At 44.8% G+C, this 17,987-nt stretch overlaps 1 protein-coding gene across 5 annotated transcripts in view; it reads right to left on the bottom strand.

Annotated features, from left to right (window-relative positions):
* Positions 1-17,987, bottom strand: part of KDM2A (lysine demethylase 2A) — a 1,348,567-nt gene that overhangs the window by 1,182,421 nt on the left and 148,159 nt on the right. For all 5 annotated transcript variants that reach the window (XM_069628943.1, XM_069628942.1, XM_069628941.1 and 2 more), the window contains one exon: positions 7,654-7,786. In XM_069628943.1, the coding sequence (XP_069485044.1) occupies positions 7,654-7,707 (54 nt within the window). In that variant the 5' untranslated portion in view covers positions 7,708-7,786. The remainder of the gene's footprint in view (positions 1-7,653; positions 7,787-17,987) is intronic.

Genomic DNA, 17,987 nt, shown 5'->3' with positions numbered 1-17,987 from the left:
CACAACCCATGCTGGGGCAACTGCCAGCAGGCAATCTACTTTGTAAAGCGGCTGCACTTTTTAGTGGTTCAAGTTTTAAAAAGTTAGAGTCTTTCTTTCAGTTTGTGGGAATCCATTTCATTGCGAAAACTCAGTTCTACAAATACCAAACCGATTATCTATTTCCAGCCATTAGCGAAGCTTGGAGAATGGAAAAAATGTCTATTGATAGTACATTCGCGGGCAAACGGTTCAGGCTAGCCGGTGATGGACAGTGCGACAGCCCAGGATTTTCAGCCAAGTACTGCACCTACCACTTTCAGGACATGGAAAGTAAGAAAATTGTGAGTTCGGTGGTCGTGCAGGTGTCACAAAGTACATCCTCAGTGGCCATGGAGAAAGTTGGCTTTGTAGCATCATTGCAAGAACTACAATCGCGGGGAATGGTGATCGACCTGATAGCCACGGACAGACACGTTTCAATTGCCAAGACAATGAGAGAAGAGTACAAAAATATAAATCACCAATTTGACGTTTGGCATCTTGCAAAAACAATCAATAAAAAAATGTCGGCTGCGGGTAAAAAAAAAAGATATGCAAGGTATTTCACAGTGGTCCAAGTCAATCAGCAACCATCTTTGGTGGAGCTCAAAAACATGTGGAGGGTCGTTGGAAATTCTACTGGGAAAATGGCGGTCAGTAATGTTACACTGTAGCAACGTTCACCGCTGGACCACAAACCAACATTTCCACAATTGTGAACATGGCCATTTGTCCACAGAGGAGGCACGGAAGAAGAAGTGGTTGATTCCTTCATCACCCACTCACAAAGCCATTGAAAAGATTGTATTTGATAAAACTATAACAAGAGATTTGAGGGGACTCACGGAATTCTGCCACACAGGAGATTTGGAGGTGTTCCACAGTATGTACCTAAAGTACAGGCCAAAACGATTGCATTTTGGCATGGAGGGCATGATAAATCGGACTCTTCTAGCGGTCTTGGCACATAACCATAATGTTGGCCGTCAACAAAGTAGGATGACCGGAACTTTAGGGACGCTTCGCTGCAATAAGGCCTTCACAAAAAGAAGTAAACAATTGGTTATCAAACCAGTGTTTGAGGATATGCAATATGACTTTATTGAGAGACTTATTGTTGATGTCCTAGATAGGCACATACATGGAGTTGTGAACGAACCTGTGCAGGGGACAACTGCATTGCCACCCAACATTGCCTCTGTTCCATGTCCACCTAAAGAAGAGCTCATTGAGAAATACACATCACGGTTTAAATGTTTGTAATTTGATTGTCTGTTCTCTCGAGTCTCCTCATGTCGCAGGCCCATTGAATATGTGTAGCTATGTATTGTGTAAATAAAAGTGATTGCTCTGAGTCCTGTGAGATGGCCTTGCACTGAATGTAGCTAACTAGGAATGTGTGCTCGTTCAAAGTGAAGGTCAGCTGCTTTGATTATTTTCTCGGGTGCCGGAATGGCCCACGACTCAGTATAAGGTTCTATTGTTATTTGACCTTGACAGGCCGGGACCATCCCGAAAGACTTCTTTTTGGGGGTGCGGGGCAATAACGTAAGAAACGATAATGAATATAATTTCAGAAACTAAAGCCATTTAATGTTCGTTCATTAGAAGAAATAACGTCGGCATAGAAGGAGTGGTATTTCGGGGCTGCCCTACGCACAGACACAATGGAAAATGCAAATATAATGTAAGTAACTCTTTAGATGAGTTTATACCGCAATTTAATTACTATACAGTAGCTTTAAAGACGGGTTAAGTTGTACTTGTTCGTTCTATGTGGCATATTGTTTTGTACCGCGCACTATCTTGAGGAGAACCATCTCCTTTTACGGAAGCACCTCAAAACCTTCCTCTTTGCTTCTGCTTTCTCTCTCCCTCTCCCCTGCTACAACTGGTCCACTGTCTGCGACCTCGGTCCTGGGCCCTTCCACTCTCCACCTGCACTGCCTCCCTGTCAACCCCTGCACTGGGGGACTGTCTCAGTATCCTACAGCCCACCCTTGACGTATAATACCCAGTTGCACTGTCCTAGCTATGAAATAATTTCCCGACCTAATATATAAAATGAATAATTTTAATAAAGATCTGATGGTGAGACTAATTTAATTTTTTATGTTTTTAAAACAGGTACATCCTTCATTATTTTATGTGTCACGAGTACCAGACACCGGCGGATGGCTTTTATAACCGCCAGTTGCTTCTCCGCGTGAACAACGTTAGCACCCTGACCATTTTATGGGACGATCGCCAAGTACAAGTATGCCCTTACGCGGTACTAACGGCTAGATGCAACATACAGACCGTTGTGGTGGCCTAGTGCCTCGTTGTTGGAACAGCCATGCGATTATCAGTGCGACCGAAGAGCTTATTTTATCGTAAACCAACACCCTGTGTACTGCACACGAACATTGCTTGCCTCAAGACGAACTATTTTGGATCGAGAGCAAAGAAAAATGCAAATCGCAGAATATTCTCTAAACATTTGATGTCCAATAAATGTACTTTGCCAAATGGACAATCTTGCCGTTTGCTTTTAAACCACAGTTTCATATTCCGAATTGTGGCGCTGTATTGTGAGATGATCTAAGACCCTGTCTACAGCAAAGGAACATCGCGTGCCTTAAAACGAACTTTTTGGAACGTGAGCAAATAAAAATGCAAATTGCTGAATATTCTCTAAACATTTGATGTCAAATAAATGTACTTTACCAAATTTACAATCTTGCGGTTTGATTTAAAAGTACAGTTTCATATTCCCAATTGTGGCGCGCTGTGTTGTGAGCTGATCTGTGTTGGTTTCCGGGTTCTGTGTGTAGTCGCGTAGAAGACGCCTGGGCGCGTTTGCCTACGCAGCACAGTCACGTCACGGATAGAGGCGGGGAATATGAATGTTTTGATAAAGTCTGTTTCAGGGGCGGGGGATTTGATTTAGTGCCGCAAAAGCAGGTGAGCCAGGGCGATGGGGGGAAATGATAGGATTATCAGAAAATGGCGGCTGATTTCGAGTGCGTTAATGGACGAAAAGTCGGGTAAGGTCCATAGGAAAGTTTTCTACGATCTACCGATTTATGCTTAAAAACACATGGCCGAACCGTAGGGACAATACAAAAAAAGTCCCGGAACTATCCTTTAATCATTGCCAAGAATTAATTGCCAGTAGTAGTTTTTACTTTCTCCTTAGAAAGCTTTTCATTTATGGACAGAAAAAGAGCTGAAAGTCGTCCAAAGAGCTCCCAGATGTTTCCCAATTAACTTTATTCCAATCAAAAACATGCTCGTTCAGACATTAATTCTAGGTACATTTCTCTAGCTTTAATACCTACATGTCCTGCCAGACCACATGAGCCAAGATGCTCGCCTCCAAGAGACCAGCCATAAAATGTTCCTTCCCATCTTGGAGGAGGTCACAAGCAAAATGTTACTCAAGATGAAGTCAGGATTTTGAAACCAGCCTTTCACCAACTGCAGAGGCAAGCTGGAGGTTACTCCAGATTTTCATGGGCTGCTTTCAGGACATCGGGCTAGATTGCAATACCTCAACACCAGATTAATTTGGTGGAATGTGAGGCTTTTCCAACTCTAACACATGCATAATACCTATTGGATAAAGGAAGGTAAGTCATCCAGCTTTCCTTCATCCTCTGTCATTTCCTTTATCCACAAAGAATGCATCCCTGGGATCTGGCACAAAAAGGGGCCAGTGCCTGTATCTGAAGGGGTCAATGGAGTCCGAGGATTCAGAGACAGATAGAGACATGAATGGCAGAGGAGTTGGAAACAATGGTTTGATGTGAAGGGCAAGCATTAACTTCTTAATCATTTCCTTGAAGAAATCCCCAATTCTGGGAGAATTCATCACCAAATGAAACCTTCACATACAAGGTTCCTAAATGGAGTACTGCGGGCTAGAAGCCCCAGGAGCCTGGATACAACACCACATGAGGCTCCAAGTACAGGAAGCTGCCCCTGGCCTCCACTAATCACTGAGGGTCCTGACAATGTAAGCAGCATTGCATGACGAATCGAAGGTCCAGCGGATAAATAGTTGATCACTCCACCCTTGGGGTATACTTCATTCCCGTAGCGAAAAAATAAGAGGGGCCACTAGAAGCTATCAAGTGTCCAGAAAAAGGTGGATGCTCCAAGAGACAGGATCCTAACTCCTTCTGGCAGAGCAGGAGAGAGTTCTACAGAGCAGGGGGGAAACTGAGCAAGGAAGGAGAGGGCTATGAAGAATTGGGTCTTGCCTCCCTTCTTTTTGTATGCTGCATCTTGCGGGGTGCACCCTTTGCCTTCTGAGGGAGTTGTGGTGATTCAGTCAAACCAGAAAGGGAAAATATCTTGGGCAAACATCTTAAAGGGGGCATCAGAGCCTGATTCAGCCATGCCACCCAAAAGCAAAGGTACTTGCAAGCCGTTTGACTAGTCCGGCATACACTGCGCCTTAAAGGGCAATGAATTGGTACCCTTGAGTGAAAAGCTGGTAAAAGACTGCCAAGGCAATACCTCCAGACAAGGCAACCGATTTACCTAGGGGCAAGTTCTGGAACTAGGCCAAGCAGTCATTTCAAGTGAAGCCTCAGTAGAAAATGTCTTGCGGTGCAGAAGGCAACTTGAAAATCCTCTCACAACCAAATAGCACACGTGGAACTTGTAAACATGTTGAGGGGCAAGAGAGGAAAGTGCATAATATTGTAAGCTGAGCAAAATTCCAAAAGGCCTGCAGAGGGAACTAGTGAATGGCTTCCTCTCACTCACTGACCTGCAACTGAAGGGAATGATCAGAAAATTATTTGAAGCACTCACACAAAGCACCCAGGGACACAAGGCACAGACAGCAAAGGTCTACAGCGGATAAGAGGCAAGCTGGGGCCTCCTCTGGTTACCATGGAGTGGGAATCTCAATGCAGCACCATCATTCTTCGAATGATGTCCCCCTTGCATGATCATGATGAGTTAAAGGAGAAGGCTTGGTTGATACCTTCTCTCCTATGCCTTCCTCATACCAATACCGACCCACAGGGAAACGAAACAGCAACTCAATTCAAGATGGTGGGAAGACTGGTTCCTTTTATGGAGCTTGGCTGGGGGACTGCACTATAAACAGGCTCATAAAAAGGCTCAATAATTACCGTCTCATGTTCTTTTGAGACTGTTCTTCGCCCATGTAGCCTTTTGAACCCTGGTGTTCCCCAATGTGCATCCCACACGTTTTTTTCTACGTCTGGTCTTTCCTTGATCAATTTTAACTCCTTTTCCCCACATAGAGTGAGTTGTTCCTTTGTTCCCGGGGGTGACTTTCTGCCTTTCGTTTTTTTTCCCGTTGTATCCGCTTCCTTTGCTTTCAGCCACCATTTTGAATCCTTGTATCTTAGGGCCATCTCTTCCCTCAAGCACCTTTGTTGCCCCTATCTACTCACTGCTAGGAAGAGCAAGGTGAGCTCACCTGTCGGCCCTATGATGGACACTTGCAGATCTTGCTATAGTTTTGATGTTTATGGAGAATACTGGTTGTATGATGGTGGTAGTCGCCAGCACTGCCAAACCCTTCCTCCTTCCAATGGCCAGACAATCCAAGAATCGTTCACACTTTTTGGCTCGGTTTGAAAAAGTTCACATTTTATACAATTGTTCTGTTAAGCTGATAATGACACACAGGGCTCAATACCCTGCCCTCCTCTTTGCAATACCTATCATTGCACTCATCTACCCTCCCCGCCCTCTTCACTCCCAAATCCCATAGCACTGCTAACCTGCTTCTGGATGCCCTACTCCAGCCACCCTCTTTGTGGCACTATTTGTACACCTCCGGACATAAAATGGGTGTGCAACAAATAGATGTTTTGTAGGGTTTTGTCAAATCAGTTTTTACCTTTAGAAATTTAGGGTAGCAAGTCTACATGCAAATTTGCATTTGTTTGAATGTTATCTTTCTAAGAACGGTTGGGTAGACGATTCAGATTTCCACAAAGCACGTTCTTGCTTTTCACCGTTTGTAAATTTATTTTGGTAACAAATAATTTACACAAAATTAAGTAGTCCTGCGGTATGTTAATCTAATTTATTTGTACTTGTCGAAGTTTAAAGGAACACAAATTTGCTGCAAAAGATCAAATCGATATCTGATTCATACATGTGCAAACAATGAGGCTCAATTCACCCAGCCAGTTCAACTTGCAGGTCCCAAAAATAACATCGTAATTTCCAGTCGTGCCTTTAATGTGAGCATTTAAAACACTGGGACCCTGAAGAAAGGATGCATATTTCGATATGTACCACATACCAGGATAAAAATAATAGACTTTTTAATTGACAGTGGGATAGCTAAACAGAAAGTTTGCAGCATTATTCAAAATCTTCCACAACGTAAAAAGGGAGGAGGGCTCATAGCTTATGAAATGCACAAAACTCTTGCTTTCACATCCGTTTACTGCACACGGATGTATTTCAACTAGCAGCCACTCATGCGGTTCACATACGTTCCTACAGTAATACAAAGGAAATATGTGAATACTGCACAACCTTATAAAGAGATCATTAAAGAGAGAAAGCCACAAATTACTAACAGTCATAACCACACAGTTGAAAAAGAGGAAGGAAATAACCAAAGTATATGGTAGAGAGCCAAACAATCAGCCCCCTTTTAAATACAAAGTGAAGAATAACTAAAGTCACAGGAGCACTGAGGCTAGCAGAGAGTAAAACAAAAGCAATGCTGGAATGCTCAGATCTGCCAGAGAGTACAAAGCATGCAGAAAAAAAACACAGCAAAGGAAAATGTTGTAGGACGATCGGATGTGACCTTGGAAACATTAGGATCTTGCTCAGAAACACCCATGACAGGGCTGTTAATTTCGCAGCAACTTTTAAATCTGGGCAGAGTCAGCCAAATCTCTTAAGCACTACTAGGAAATAAACCTCTGTGTGTGCATCCGGAAATCCCAATATAAAGTACACCCAATAGAGGATAAGGCCTCATGTACAAAGTACTGTCCAGACTTCGCCAGCATAAGCACCTATGAAGCATGAACATTCAAGCACTGCACACGCAGCTTTTGTCGGCTGCATTTCTATTTTTTCAAACTGTCTCTACTTTCACGATGGAAATCTCTTCGTAGAGATTATGGAGAAAACTTCCTGTCGATAGCATTCTCCGTTTTTAAGCCATTTTTCTGCACTTTGCTCAGAATTAAAAGGTTTTCGAAAACTGTACAGTAGTGTTAGCCGAGGATTGCTTAGAGCAATTGATTGCTTTGAGGAAGAGTTTGCAAACCAAGCAATCGCAAAATGGATAAGAATTGTCAGCGACCCTTGTAAGCTTCTCAGGCCCTGCTTACATCAACAATCTTATTTTAGCATGGTGAAGGTAAACGGTTGCAAGATAAAAGAATAAGCAGGAAATTAAACAAGAGTCCTGCCAGAAACCTCTTCAAATGAGAAGCCAGCACGTGTACTTACTAAAAGCTATTGCACATTTAATAATGTTGTAATACAGAGAAGATACACAATCATTCTTTACATTTAAGCTTTAAACATCATTCAGAATGACAGGAGAGTGCATCAGAACAGAAACGGTGACCACACAACTGTGGCGAGACCACCGACATATGAACTCGTGTTAAGGCCACTCACCAATCGACGGCTGTAGCGAGTGTTCTCCTCCTCCTGCTCCATCTCTCCCTCCATCTCAGCGCCGTTGCAGTCTCAGGAGGGAATCAACGGGAAGACAACAGATGCGGTCCCTGGCGATCACTGCTGCCTACTCCTTAGAAACCAGAAAGCAAAGAGGATAAACATTCAAGAAGCATACCAGACCTGTTAAAGCCAGCCACACAACTACATATGTAGCACAGAACAGAAGTCATGCCATAAAACAGGTGATCGTCAGATATAGTGCTCACACAACTCACTACTGATGTACAATTTTGGTCATCCCCAAACAATACAGGCCTGGTGATCAGTCTCTGCTCAGGAAATATGGTTTCAAGTTCTATACCCCTCCAGCTGGCAGCCAATTACATATAGGGTATACTACTTTTGCCATTTATTCCTCAGTTGGGTAAATTGTTGGCTCCACCTTTCTGACTGGCGTAGTGTATGGCAGTGTTGGCATGTCCCCCTTTCTACCCACCCGAAGAGCAAAGTCCTGAAGCGCTGCATGAAAAGCTCTGCAGGTAAGACTGCTTTGGATCCTACTCCTCCGTGCGGTTCATAGCCACTTCACAGAAATCTTTACGAAGTATCCTCCCATGGAGGATTGCACTAGTCTCGGCTAAGGAGGCAATTGGGAAAGGGCACCAATATGGAGAAGTGATACCCCTACCCCCATTACCCTTGCTGCACACAAAACACAAGCCGAGTAACTGAAGAGAGAACGGCTTCTGTGACATTAGAGCAGTTTTACCCGAACACAGAGTATTAGCACTACCTGTGCCTTTCGGTGAAATTCAAAAGGAGCTTACTTCACAAGGGTGCACTACTTTTGTAATTATGCACATGGTAAGCGCAATGCCATAACACTGGCAGGGCAACCGGCATGCAGAGTCTGTAGAAATATTATAAAGTACATTTAGGACACAAAATAATGGCTCGTTAACGGATTGCAGTGCGAATGCGGCATAGGCTCATAGTAAAGCATCTAAAAGGGTGGTGTACTTATAAAGCTTTGAAAACGAGCTAAAAATGTGGCAAAAGAAAAATCAGAATTTTTTGGAAAATGCGACATTGTGATAAATATTTCATTATCATCAACTTGTTATTAATGGGCTCCAATGAGCACAGTCCGGGGTTTGAAGGGGAAAAATACTTCACAAATAAATTACCATTAGCATAGTTAGCACCCGTTTTAATGGTAGGACCTTGATGACAAAGCAAGGCTATGTCCATCTGAAAAATTGAAAGATAGGAAAGGATATAGCTGTCCACTGATGGGCACTACCCTCATTTGATTTTTACGTTGGTAACTTTTGAAAGCACTACTGCTCTGCTGGAGTAGATGGATGAGAAGTGAAAAAACTCATACTTAGCCCCACTGTGCTACTAAACTAGAAGTGATCCAAGCATAAAGATGAAAAGGCACTGCCTGAAAGGTGTAGCTCCTTCACCTCTTGAAGAAACATGGACCAATGGCAGGCTACACACTTCAGGATGGAGGTGAGCTTACTTAGCACAGAAGCGTCGAACCGGTAGGGGTACCAAAATAAAAATGTCCACCAAGGTTGTATACAAATCGAGATTTATTCAACTAAATATACCAACACACGAATCAAAAACAGAACCCATCCCAGTGAAAGAAGACAGAACATGCTGACTTTGTTATGAAAAGGGACACGCTGGGTCTGAAGACAGGGGGTGCGCACAGGCAATGTCTTTTAGGGGGTCTAACTAGTTACTTGGGCTCTTTAATGCAGACCAAGGTGACAGACCCACTTCAAAATCCTTACAGGATTTTTCTTGGGTTTCAACAGAATCCAGACAGGCTTTGTGCATGTTTTGTAGTTTGAGACAATGTCAAGACGATTGCTTCCAGCTGGTAGAGTTGCCATTGGGACGGTTGTTCCAGCAGTTCTAGTCAGCGTCAAGATGGGTTGAGAGGGCATTCAAGACGGGGAAGGGTGGGTGGGGGTAGTCAATGGCTTCCAGTGGGTCGAAACAGATCAAAGACCAATCAAAAACAGATTGAAGAGCAGTGAGTGTCGAAGACAGTTCCGGTGCTTCCAGCGGGTCAACAAGAAACAAAGCAGTTGAACAAGCTCTGAAGCAGGCAAACTGTGTCCAGAGCTGGTTCTTGACTTCGTATGGCAGAGGGTATCACTACATATTATCCCCACCAAATATATTGCCGTATATATGGTCTGGAACTGCCATAGGCAATATTTGGGGGGGGGGGGTAATTTTTGGGGTTTTTGGGAGCGGGGGTGTCGCCCGCTCCTTCAAAAATGTGGGGGTTGCGTTGAGTACCCCGCAGGTTCCCTGCCTTAATATCGGCGCAACAATATGGCAATATTTTTGTATGGCAATATTTTTACAGGGATATTAACACATGGAACCTGGTAGAGTACCCAGTCCGGAGTCTGGCATAAGGTGGATCCTTGTTCCGGGCTTTCCAGACACAAAGGTTGCCAAAAAGCCCTTGCAGGGACAGTCCCCTCCAGTGAGCTTGTTCCAGAGTACCAGTGGTCTCGGCTTGCAGTAAGCTTCGTCTAGGCAATAGATCACTCTAAATGTTCCTCTGGGACGGGCGAGGAAGGGGTTGTACTCCGTTCTTGGAACCTTTATCTTCAACTGTATGGAAGAGGGCTTTGGTGCCGACTGGCCACCAATAAAGTTCCAGTTGAAATCCTCCATCTTTACTCCAAAGATGATTCAGCAGAGGGGATGGTTTCACACACTCAAGAAAGCAATCTGCCACAGCGGATTCATCACTTTCTAGCCTTCTAGAAGGGTGTCCAACGGTGGTTGCTGTGTTCAAAATATTCTGCCTGGTGATGTCAATCCTAGAGTACTTCGTTATCAGGAAGTGGGGAGGGGCACAGGAAGGGTGGAAGGCCTGGGAAATTCTAAGATGGTAAGACCCTTCTGTGGACTGGTACTCCTCTCCTGGCTGCTCTACCTCTGGCCTCTTTCCTGCTTGGTCTCTAGTACAGAGGACTGCAACCTTTGGCTCTTCAGATGTTATGAACTACATCTCCCACCAGCCCAATCCAGCACAGCCAACGGGGAGTGATCATGGGAGTTGTCGTCCAAAGCATCTGGCGAGCTGCACATTGCAGACCCCTGCTCTATTAATTACTACCTAGGTGTGAGCTCTACTTTTCCCTAACAGGACTTGCATTTGAAGCATCAAGTCCCAGGTAACCCTCTGTGGAGATATGCTGTCCACTGTGGAAAGTGACAAGCCTCCCCCCAGAGCAATCAAAAGGGGTGTTTCCTTGGGAAGGCTCAAATGTTTTTTTTTTTGGGATGCTGCTTTCAGAACGCAGTCCCAGGGCACATGTCTTTGAAAAGTGAAGTATGCCTCATTGGCTCACTCTAAATGAGCTTGAAGGTCTTTCAGTTGTGGTAATTTCTGTAGCCCTCTAAGATTCATGTTGCTAAGCAAGAGAGCCCTTATTTGCACCCTGGAATGTCACAAAACGTTGAGGTTTTCTGAAGTCTTTGGTCCTATCCAAGTAAAACGCTAGAACTCTTCTAACATCCAATAAATCGAGGACACTTTCAAGCTCAGAGTCCGGGTTCAGAAAAATACACACAGATCTCCTGGTTAATATGGAACTCCAACACCACCTTAGGGTGGAAAGATGGTTGAGCGTGAAGAACCACCTTGTCTCAATGAAAGACTGTCAACTTTTCACCAGCCTCTATAGCCTTGAGCTCACTTATCGTTCTGGCAGACTTAACCACCACTAGGAGCAGGGCTTACCAGAAAAACAATCTCAAGCCCAATGTCTCCACTGTTTCAATTGGTTTGTGACATTGTGTGGTGAAAACCACATTCAGATCACATGTGGGATGCAGGGGCTTGACTGTGGGGATAAAGGCGAGACAGGCCATCAAAGTGTCGTTCCAGCACTGAATTCAAGATTGTCAAACATTGTTCATCTGAAATGAATTACACACGTAGCGCCGGGGGATATGTTCTGCAAGATTCCACTTTATTACCGGAGGCCGCAAGACTCGAAACAAAGGAAAGAACATCCCATGAGTTTCTGAGAGGAGTCTTACAATTCTGTAGCAAAACTGTGGAATCCTTCCTTGCCGCCTGAAGAATTTGCATTCTATCCTCTGAAAGCCCCAAATGGCCTATGGATTTGGGGGACCCCACTTTAGGTATCATGATGCCAAGGTTAGTGATCGTGCAGAGAGATGCTGGATCTTCCCCCTGTTCCTGAAATTGCACGTCTGTCAGATCTGGTTGGGAGATTGGGATCCCCTTGATAGGGTCACCAGATCTGAGAACCAGAACAGGGAGACCAGCATGGTGCCACAAACGTAGTGCGCAATTACGCTGCTTTGCGGAATTTCTGAAGGGTTGCACGAATCAGTGTTAGAGGAGGGAAGGCGTATGGCATCATTACGTCCCACAGGATATCCAGAGTATCCCCTAGAGAGTTGGCTTCTCGTCCCTCTCTGGATGCACAAAGAGGACACTGCCTGTTTAATAGTGTGGCAAAGCAAGCTACTTGTGGCACTCAACACGAAAAAAAGGGGCGAGACCACCCGAGCATGTAGTTGCCACTCGTGGATGGTTTTTGCTAAGCGGCTCAACTGATCTGCTTCTATGTCCACAGATCCCAGAAGAGGAAGTGCCTGTAGCAATATGGCCCACTCCCATATGGGCAAGGCCAGAAGTGCGAGTTGGGCATTCCAGTTCCCCCTTGATTGTGGATATAGGACTTCAAACCCAAGTTGTCTGTGCTTAGGAACACCAACTTGTTCTGAACATTGGTCAGGAAAATGTGTCCGATCTTCCACAGACCACCAGTCGAATATCTGCAGCTGACCCATGGTTGCCCTCCAGCTCAACAGGAATGAACCTGTAGTAATGACTGGCTGTGGAGAGGGGCCCTGTAAAGGAACTACATGCCAGATGTTGGGTACTGAACCAACCAATCAAATCCTGATGCAACTCATGGAGGCAGTACCTGACTGATTTGCATATGGCTGGATCCCTTTTGCAATGGCAATGATGAGCTAAAAAACGGTGGTGTGGAAGGTTACCCAGAGCAATGCCAGTGGTTCAGATTAATTTGAAACCTTTCACCCATCACTTTTTTGGTTTTAGTGTGTCTCCCTATGTGAGAGAGGGTATGCCCAGTCCCTTGCTCACTGCACCATAGGGGACCACGCTGCACAACACTGAGGAGGCCAAACAAGGCCGAAACATGTCTGGGGTTGCTTTTGTTTCTGTGCAGAGGGGAACGGCCAAGCAGTTTGGGCAGGGATGCTCCCATTGGTGGCAGTACCTGGCTGATTTGTATATGGCTGGACGCATTTATTTTTTTCTTTTATTTGATTAAATAGTTTTATAATTTTTACAAAATACTCATCACATCCTTCGTCTTTGTTTCCAGTCAATTACCAAAACATCATAAACGGAACAGAAAAAGGGAGTGTTCTTCGTTGGTTCCTGATTAGATCGATTCAGTACACTGCTCCAGGCCAATGTTTTTCATGAACGAGGCAACCGCAATAACCTATTGCGTCTTTTCACCGCTCATTAGTAAAGACCACCATGTTACCTCGTCATTAGTTGTTGATGTCTTCAAAATGTTCCCTAAGTATGTGGATCTTGATGCCTGTGTCCCGGTACAGGTTAAAAGGTGGTGTTGAATTGTTTCCACTTGGTCTGGGGCTTTACATAAGCAGCATTTGTTTTAGCTGGATTGGCCCCTTCTTGCCATTATTTTGTTTGTTCTCATGAGGTTTAGGCGAATTCCTAAGAATGTACGACCTAAGCTTTTGCCTGGCAACTTTCCTAAATATCCTCTGACTTCATTAACTTTCATTGGGTTGGTTGGAAGACTTAAATTAGTAATTCTCCGCTGCTTCTAGGGTCTTAATCCAGTCCGTTTCTTTATAACTTTGTTTGGATTTTTTAGGAAATGTTCTTCTGTGGTACCCATTTCGTCCAAGAGGCAGTTGCTTTCCAAAGCCAAATTTGTCAACATTTTATTTTTACCCCCTTCCATTTCTTTTTTTATGATGGCGTTTCTTGCAATTGTTGCGTTCAGTGATGTTAAACACAGCTCGCGTCTGATAAGGACCATTGGAGTTGCTTGCAGAAGACCAAGTATGCGCCTCCAAAAATATCCCTCTAACTTGAGCCATATTTCTTTTCAGAATTTGAGGCATGCCTTTGGTGCTGTATGATCGGCTCGGCACCACTTTGGCCTTGAAGAAGTTAATTGTCGTGATAAGTGAGAAACCTCTATTTTCTATCCACGGCTTTAGCTGGATGCATTTTGCAATGGTGCAGACATGCTAAAAACAGTGGTGTGGAAGGTTGCCCAGAGCAATGCCAGTGGTTCAGATTCATTCGAAACATTCCACCCACCACTTTTTTTGGTTTTAGCAACTCATGAGGAAACAGTATTTGTTGTGACTGTATATCTGAGGCTTGAGACTGTCTCGGCAAGAGTTGAGCTCTGCACATCTTTAATCTGGCCAGGGAACCACCTGTACACAAAATGCCATGAGGCTCAGCAGTTGCTGGAACCTCCAGGCGCTCATGCTGCAAAAGCTGAGGAACATTGAACACATGTTCTGATTATACAGGATTCTTATCATCAGGAAGATAAGCAAGTATCTTAGAGAAATCCTTTAAAGATCAGGCCATGCAAGTCGGTCAAAGAGGAGTTCTCCTAGTCTACTGACAGGCGCAGATCAAACAGCACAACCGAAGATGGCAGAGTTTCGCCTCCGCCACTAACCAGCCAGTCCACCTATGGGTGTAGATGAACGCCCTGGAGACAAAGGAAGACCACAGCTACCGCCATTAATTATGTGAACACAATGGTAGCTGAACTAAGGCCAAATGGAAGAACTCGATAGTGGAATTCTCCCACCAAAGATCTCAGATTATTTTTCAATAAGGAGGCCCAATCAGGATGTGTAAGTATTCATCCTTCAGATCCACTGAAGAGATCCAATTTCCCAGCTGAATAGCAGAACGGATCTGTGCCAGAGTGATCATCTTGCATTTTTAAAGGGGTAAAAAGAGATTGAAGTATGCCAAACGTAGGATGGTGCGCAGGCCTGCCAGGTTCCATTTCGGCACTGTAAAAAGCCAGGAATAGAAACCCTGGAACATTTATGAATCTGGCACCTCCTCTATGGCTTTCATTTCAATGAACTAAGGTTTCCTGCCTTGAAGAGCTGAGTGAGAAGGCCGGGAGAAAGGAAAACACCCTTGACATTTTTTGCTCTTTCTTCCTTTGTGTGCTAGGCGACCTGTCTTGTCTAGTCTTACGCTCTTGGAATCCTCAAAGCCCGAAAAGGATCGGGTCCCTGACTACAGTCTTGAGCTGCCCAGTGGTTTATAAACAGACGATTTGGTTGGGACTGCCAAGGACTTGGCGGTGAGAGCGCTGGTTACCTTTTCAGTAGATTTCTCAGCAGTTGTGCTGTGGAATAAGACTATCCAATCAAATGAGACACTGAGGGCTTTATCTTGCACTTCTTTTGTAAACTTTGTGGCGTGAAGCCACGCAAGCCTATGTGTGTAAGGGCCCAATGCAAACACCCTCAAGGATGAAACATGGAGCGCCACCACAGCCAACATGACCAGAGCGATCAGTCTGGCATTTGCAAGATCGCCTTTTAATTTCTCTAAGTCTTCCAAGGCAATAAACCGCTCAAATTCAGACCGGTCTTCACACAGTCTCTGATTCATGGCCATTAGCAAAGATCTTTTTTTCCCAAGGCTTCAAGTGCATGATCAACCTTATTCAGGATATGCGAAGTGGAGGAAGCAGGTCTAGAATAAATGGCTGCAGCCGCCCACAATGAAGATGACTGAGGGCAGGACCCTAAGGTTACTTCCTGTGACTGAAGTAACCTGAACCTTGCATCAATTTTTTTATTTGTGGGCATCATGGAATGAGTTTTTACCCAAAATTTCCTTGCCTCAGCTAGGACATCTTTTTGCAACCCTACAACCCTACCCAGACCTCTGATGTTTTATGGAGTATGCTCCTGCCAGAACTCCAGCCCCAGATAATGGAGGTTCTGCAATGGTCATCTCCAGAAATGACATCAGGTCCATGAGCTTACCATGAAATGCTCTTGCCAAAGAAGGAATTTCCTCCCCCGCCGTATGTTGGTGGCTCATCAGGGTCAGCGGGATCCCCTGCAGGTGCCATTATATCTGGTATAGTATCTCAAGGTCATAACCTGGGGCGCCAGAGTCCGATCTGATTCTCGAGGAGGCAATCATGGAAGTGAAGGTGCATTAGAAGGCTTCAGTTATACTTGAAGGATAGCTCAGGGGCAACACGCTTGCCCTGGAAGCAAGACGACGCAGAGCTACACAGGTTCGATCACCGGGTCTGCGCTTAGAAACCTCTGTGTATTAAGCGCATTATAAATAACCAATTATAATTATTATGATTTGGGATCAGTTGTCGAAAGAGATCCCTGAAGTATTACTTCACAGGTTCAGAGGGCATTAACACCCGAAACCTGGCAAAGAAACTGAATCATTTGAATGTTGACTCATTCTGGTCTGTGGCTGGGGGGTACCAGTATCTGAGGTGTCAATTGCCTCAACCAAGACTCCATCAATGTTGGATGCCATGTTGGCCTGGCATGCATGAGTTCAAATAGTAAAGCGGATGTGGGAGGGAGAGCTAGAGATGGTGGCAGGGACATAAGAGTCAGTGCCGAACATACTACCCTATTTGCGAAAGGATCACAGCCTAACAAAGCATTAAGCATGGACTTTGGACGCATCTCCATAGAGGCAACTGATAAGGAGGTGGTAGCCATGCTCAAGGAGGTAGATGTGTCCATTGTGGGAGGAAGCAAGTCCATTGGATATACAAGCAGCGACAATTCTAATTGCATCAGCACGGGTACCTCAGGACGTGGGTCATGTGACTTGACAACTTAAACCAGGCCAGAGGTTTTTGTTACTGAGCCTTAGGAAAATTAGCCCTGGTGGAAAGAACATAGGAGGGGCTGGTGACAGCTTTAGCTCTCACTCAGGAAACATCAGGAGAGGCCCCAGTAGTTTAGCCCTCCCACGGGAAACCTTGGTAATACAGTAAAGCAATTACCCTCACTGAGGGATCCTCAGGGGTTACTCTCATAATCTTAAGCCACAACAGGGGAACAATGAACACAGCAAAGAGTGAATTAGCCCCTGAGCAGAGAACCTCAGAGCACACTCCAGTGTCTCGTTTAGCCACTGAAAGGGGAACCTGCCTTCAAGCATACTCTGGTATCCTCAAAAATTTCCAATTTGGTGGCCTCAGGAGGACGAGTTCCAGTAGCACTAGGCCCCAAACTGCCCCTCACAAGACCGAAGGAGAAACCTCTAGGTGGGTGTGTCCTGTAAAGACGACCGCTTACGGGTCATAGATTCTTCTCGGTTATGAAGCCTAGAACATGCTTCAGCGCTAGAAGACCTGCTCACAGCACAGAAACTGTCAACTGAGTGCACAGGAGAAAACCGTGTCAAAGGTAGCATGCGGCCCACCTGTGGTTGGCCCTCAGCAATACAGAGTGAACGAGGGTCTGATGTTGTGTAATTACACCTGGAAGAAAGACAAGAAGTAAAGCCTTTTTGTCTCAGCATAGACGGGGAGAAAACAACCGCAACTAAAATTAAGGACAGAGAAAAGGTAGGGAAAAACCTTGACCAGTGCCACAAGTCCTATTCCAAGCATGTGGAGAAAAAGACTGAAGGGTAGGGTTCAGAGACAGGGCTTGCTGAGACAGAGCCTGTGGTCTTGCATGTGCTGGGCCAACATAAAAATAAAGGACACACTTTTTTTGTGGTGCTACAAAACAGCTCTGGTCCTGTCCCATAGGATGGATTGTCCCAGAATTATGGAGGAAAGGGCATAGTAGTAAATTGTATATTCCGAGAGACCACATGTCAAACTAGACATGGCTTAGATTTATTATTTTAATCAGCAATCAGCCCTTTGGCGCACACGATTAGAGTATTTTGATCAGGGTTGCCCACAGCTAAATACAGTTCCTTGCTGTTGGAATTTTGGGTTCCTTTAGGCTGTTTGCAGGAATGCACATCACCAAATTGCATGCAGCTACTGAGGGGTGTCCATAGACCAGATCAGCAGTCACACGTTTGCATATACTTTTGAACATGAAGCATTTATTAAATAGGGATCCGATTAGCAGAGCTCACTTCCAGGGACTGCTCTACCTGCATCATTTTATATTTTAAAAAATCCAAAAAAAGCTCAGGCTATTCCTCCCTCACTGATGGCATTCTGTCC

Source organism: Ambystoma mexicanum, chromosome 12 (assembly GCF_040938575.1).
Source record: "Ambystoma mexicanum isolate Mex_15411 chromosome 12, UKY_AmexF1_1, whole genome shotgun sequence".
Taxonomy (NCBI): Eukaryota; Metazoa; Chordata; class Amphibia; order Caudata; family Ambystomatidae; genus Ambystoma; species Ambystoma mexicanum.
The sequence above is the reverse complement of the archived record's forward strand: the minus strand, read 5'-3'. Positions and strand labels throughout refer to the sequence as shown.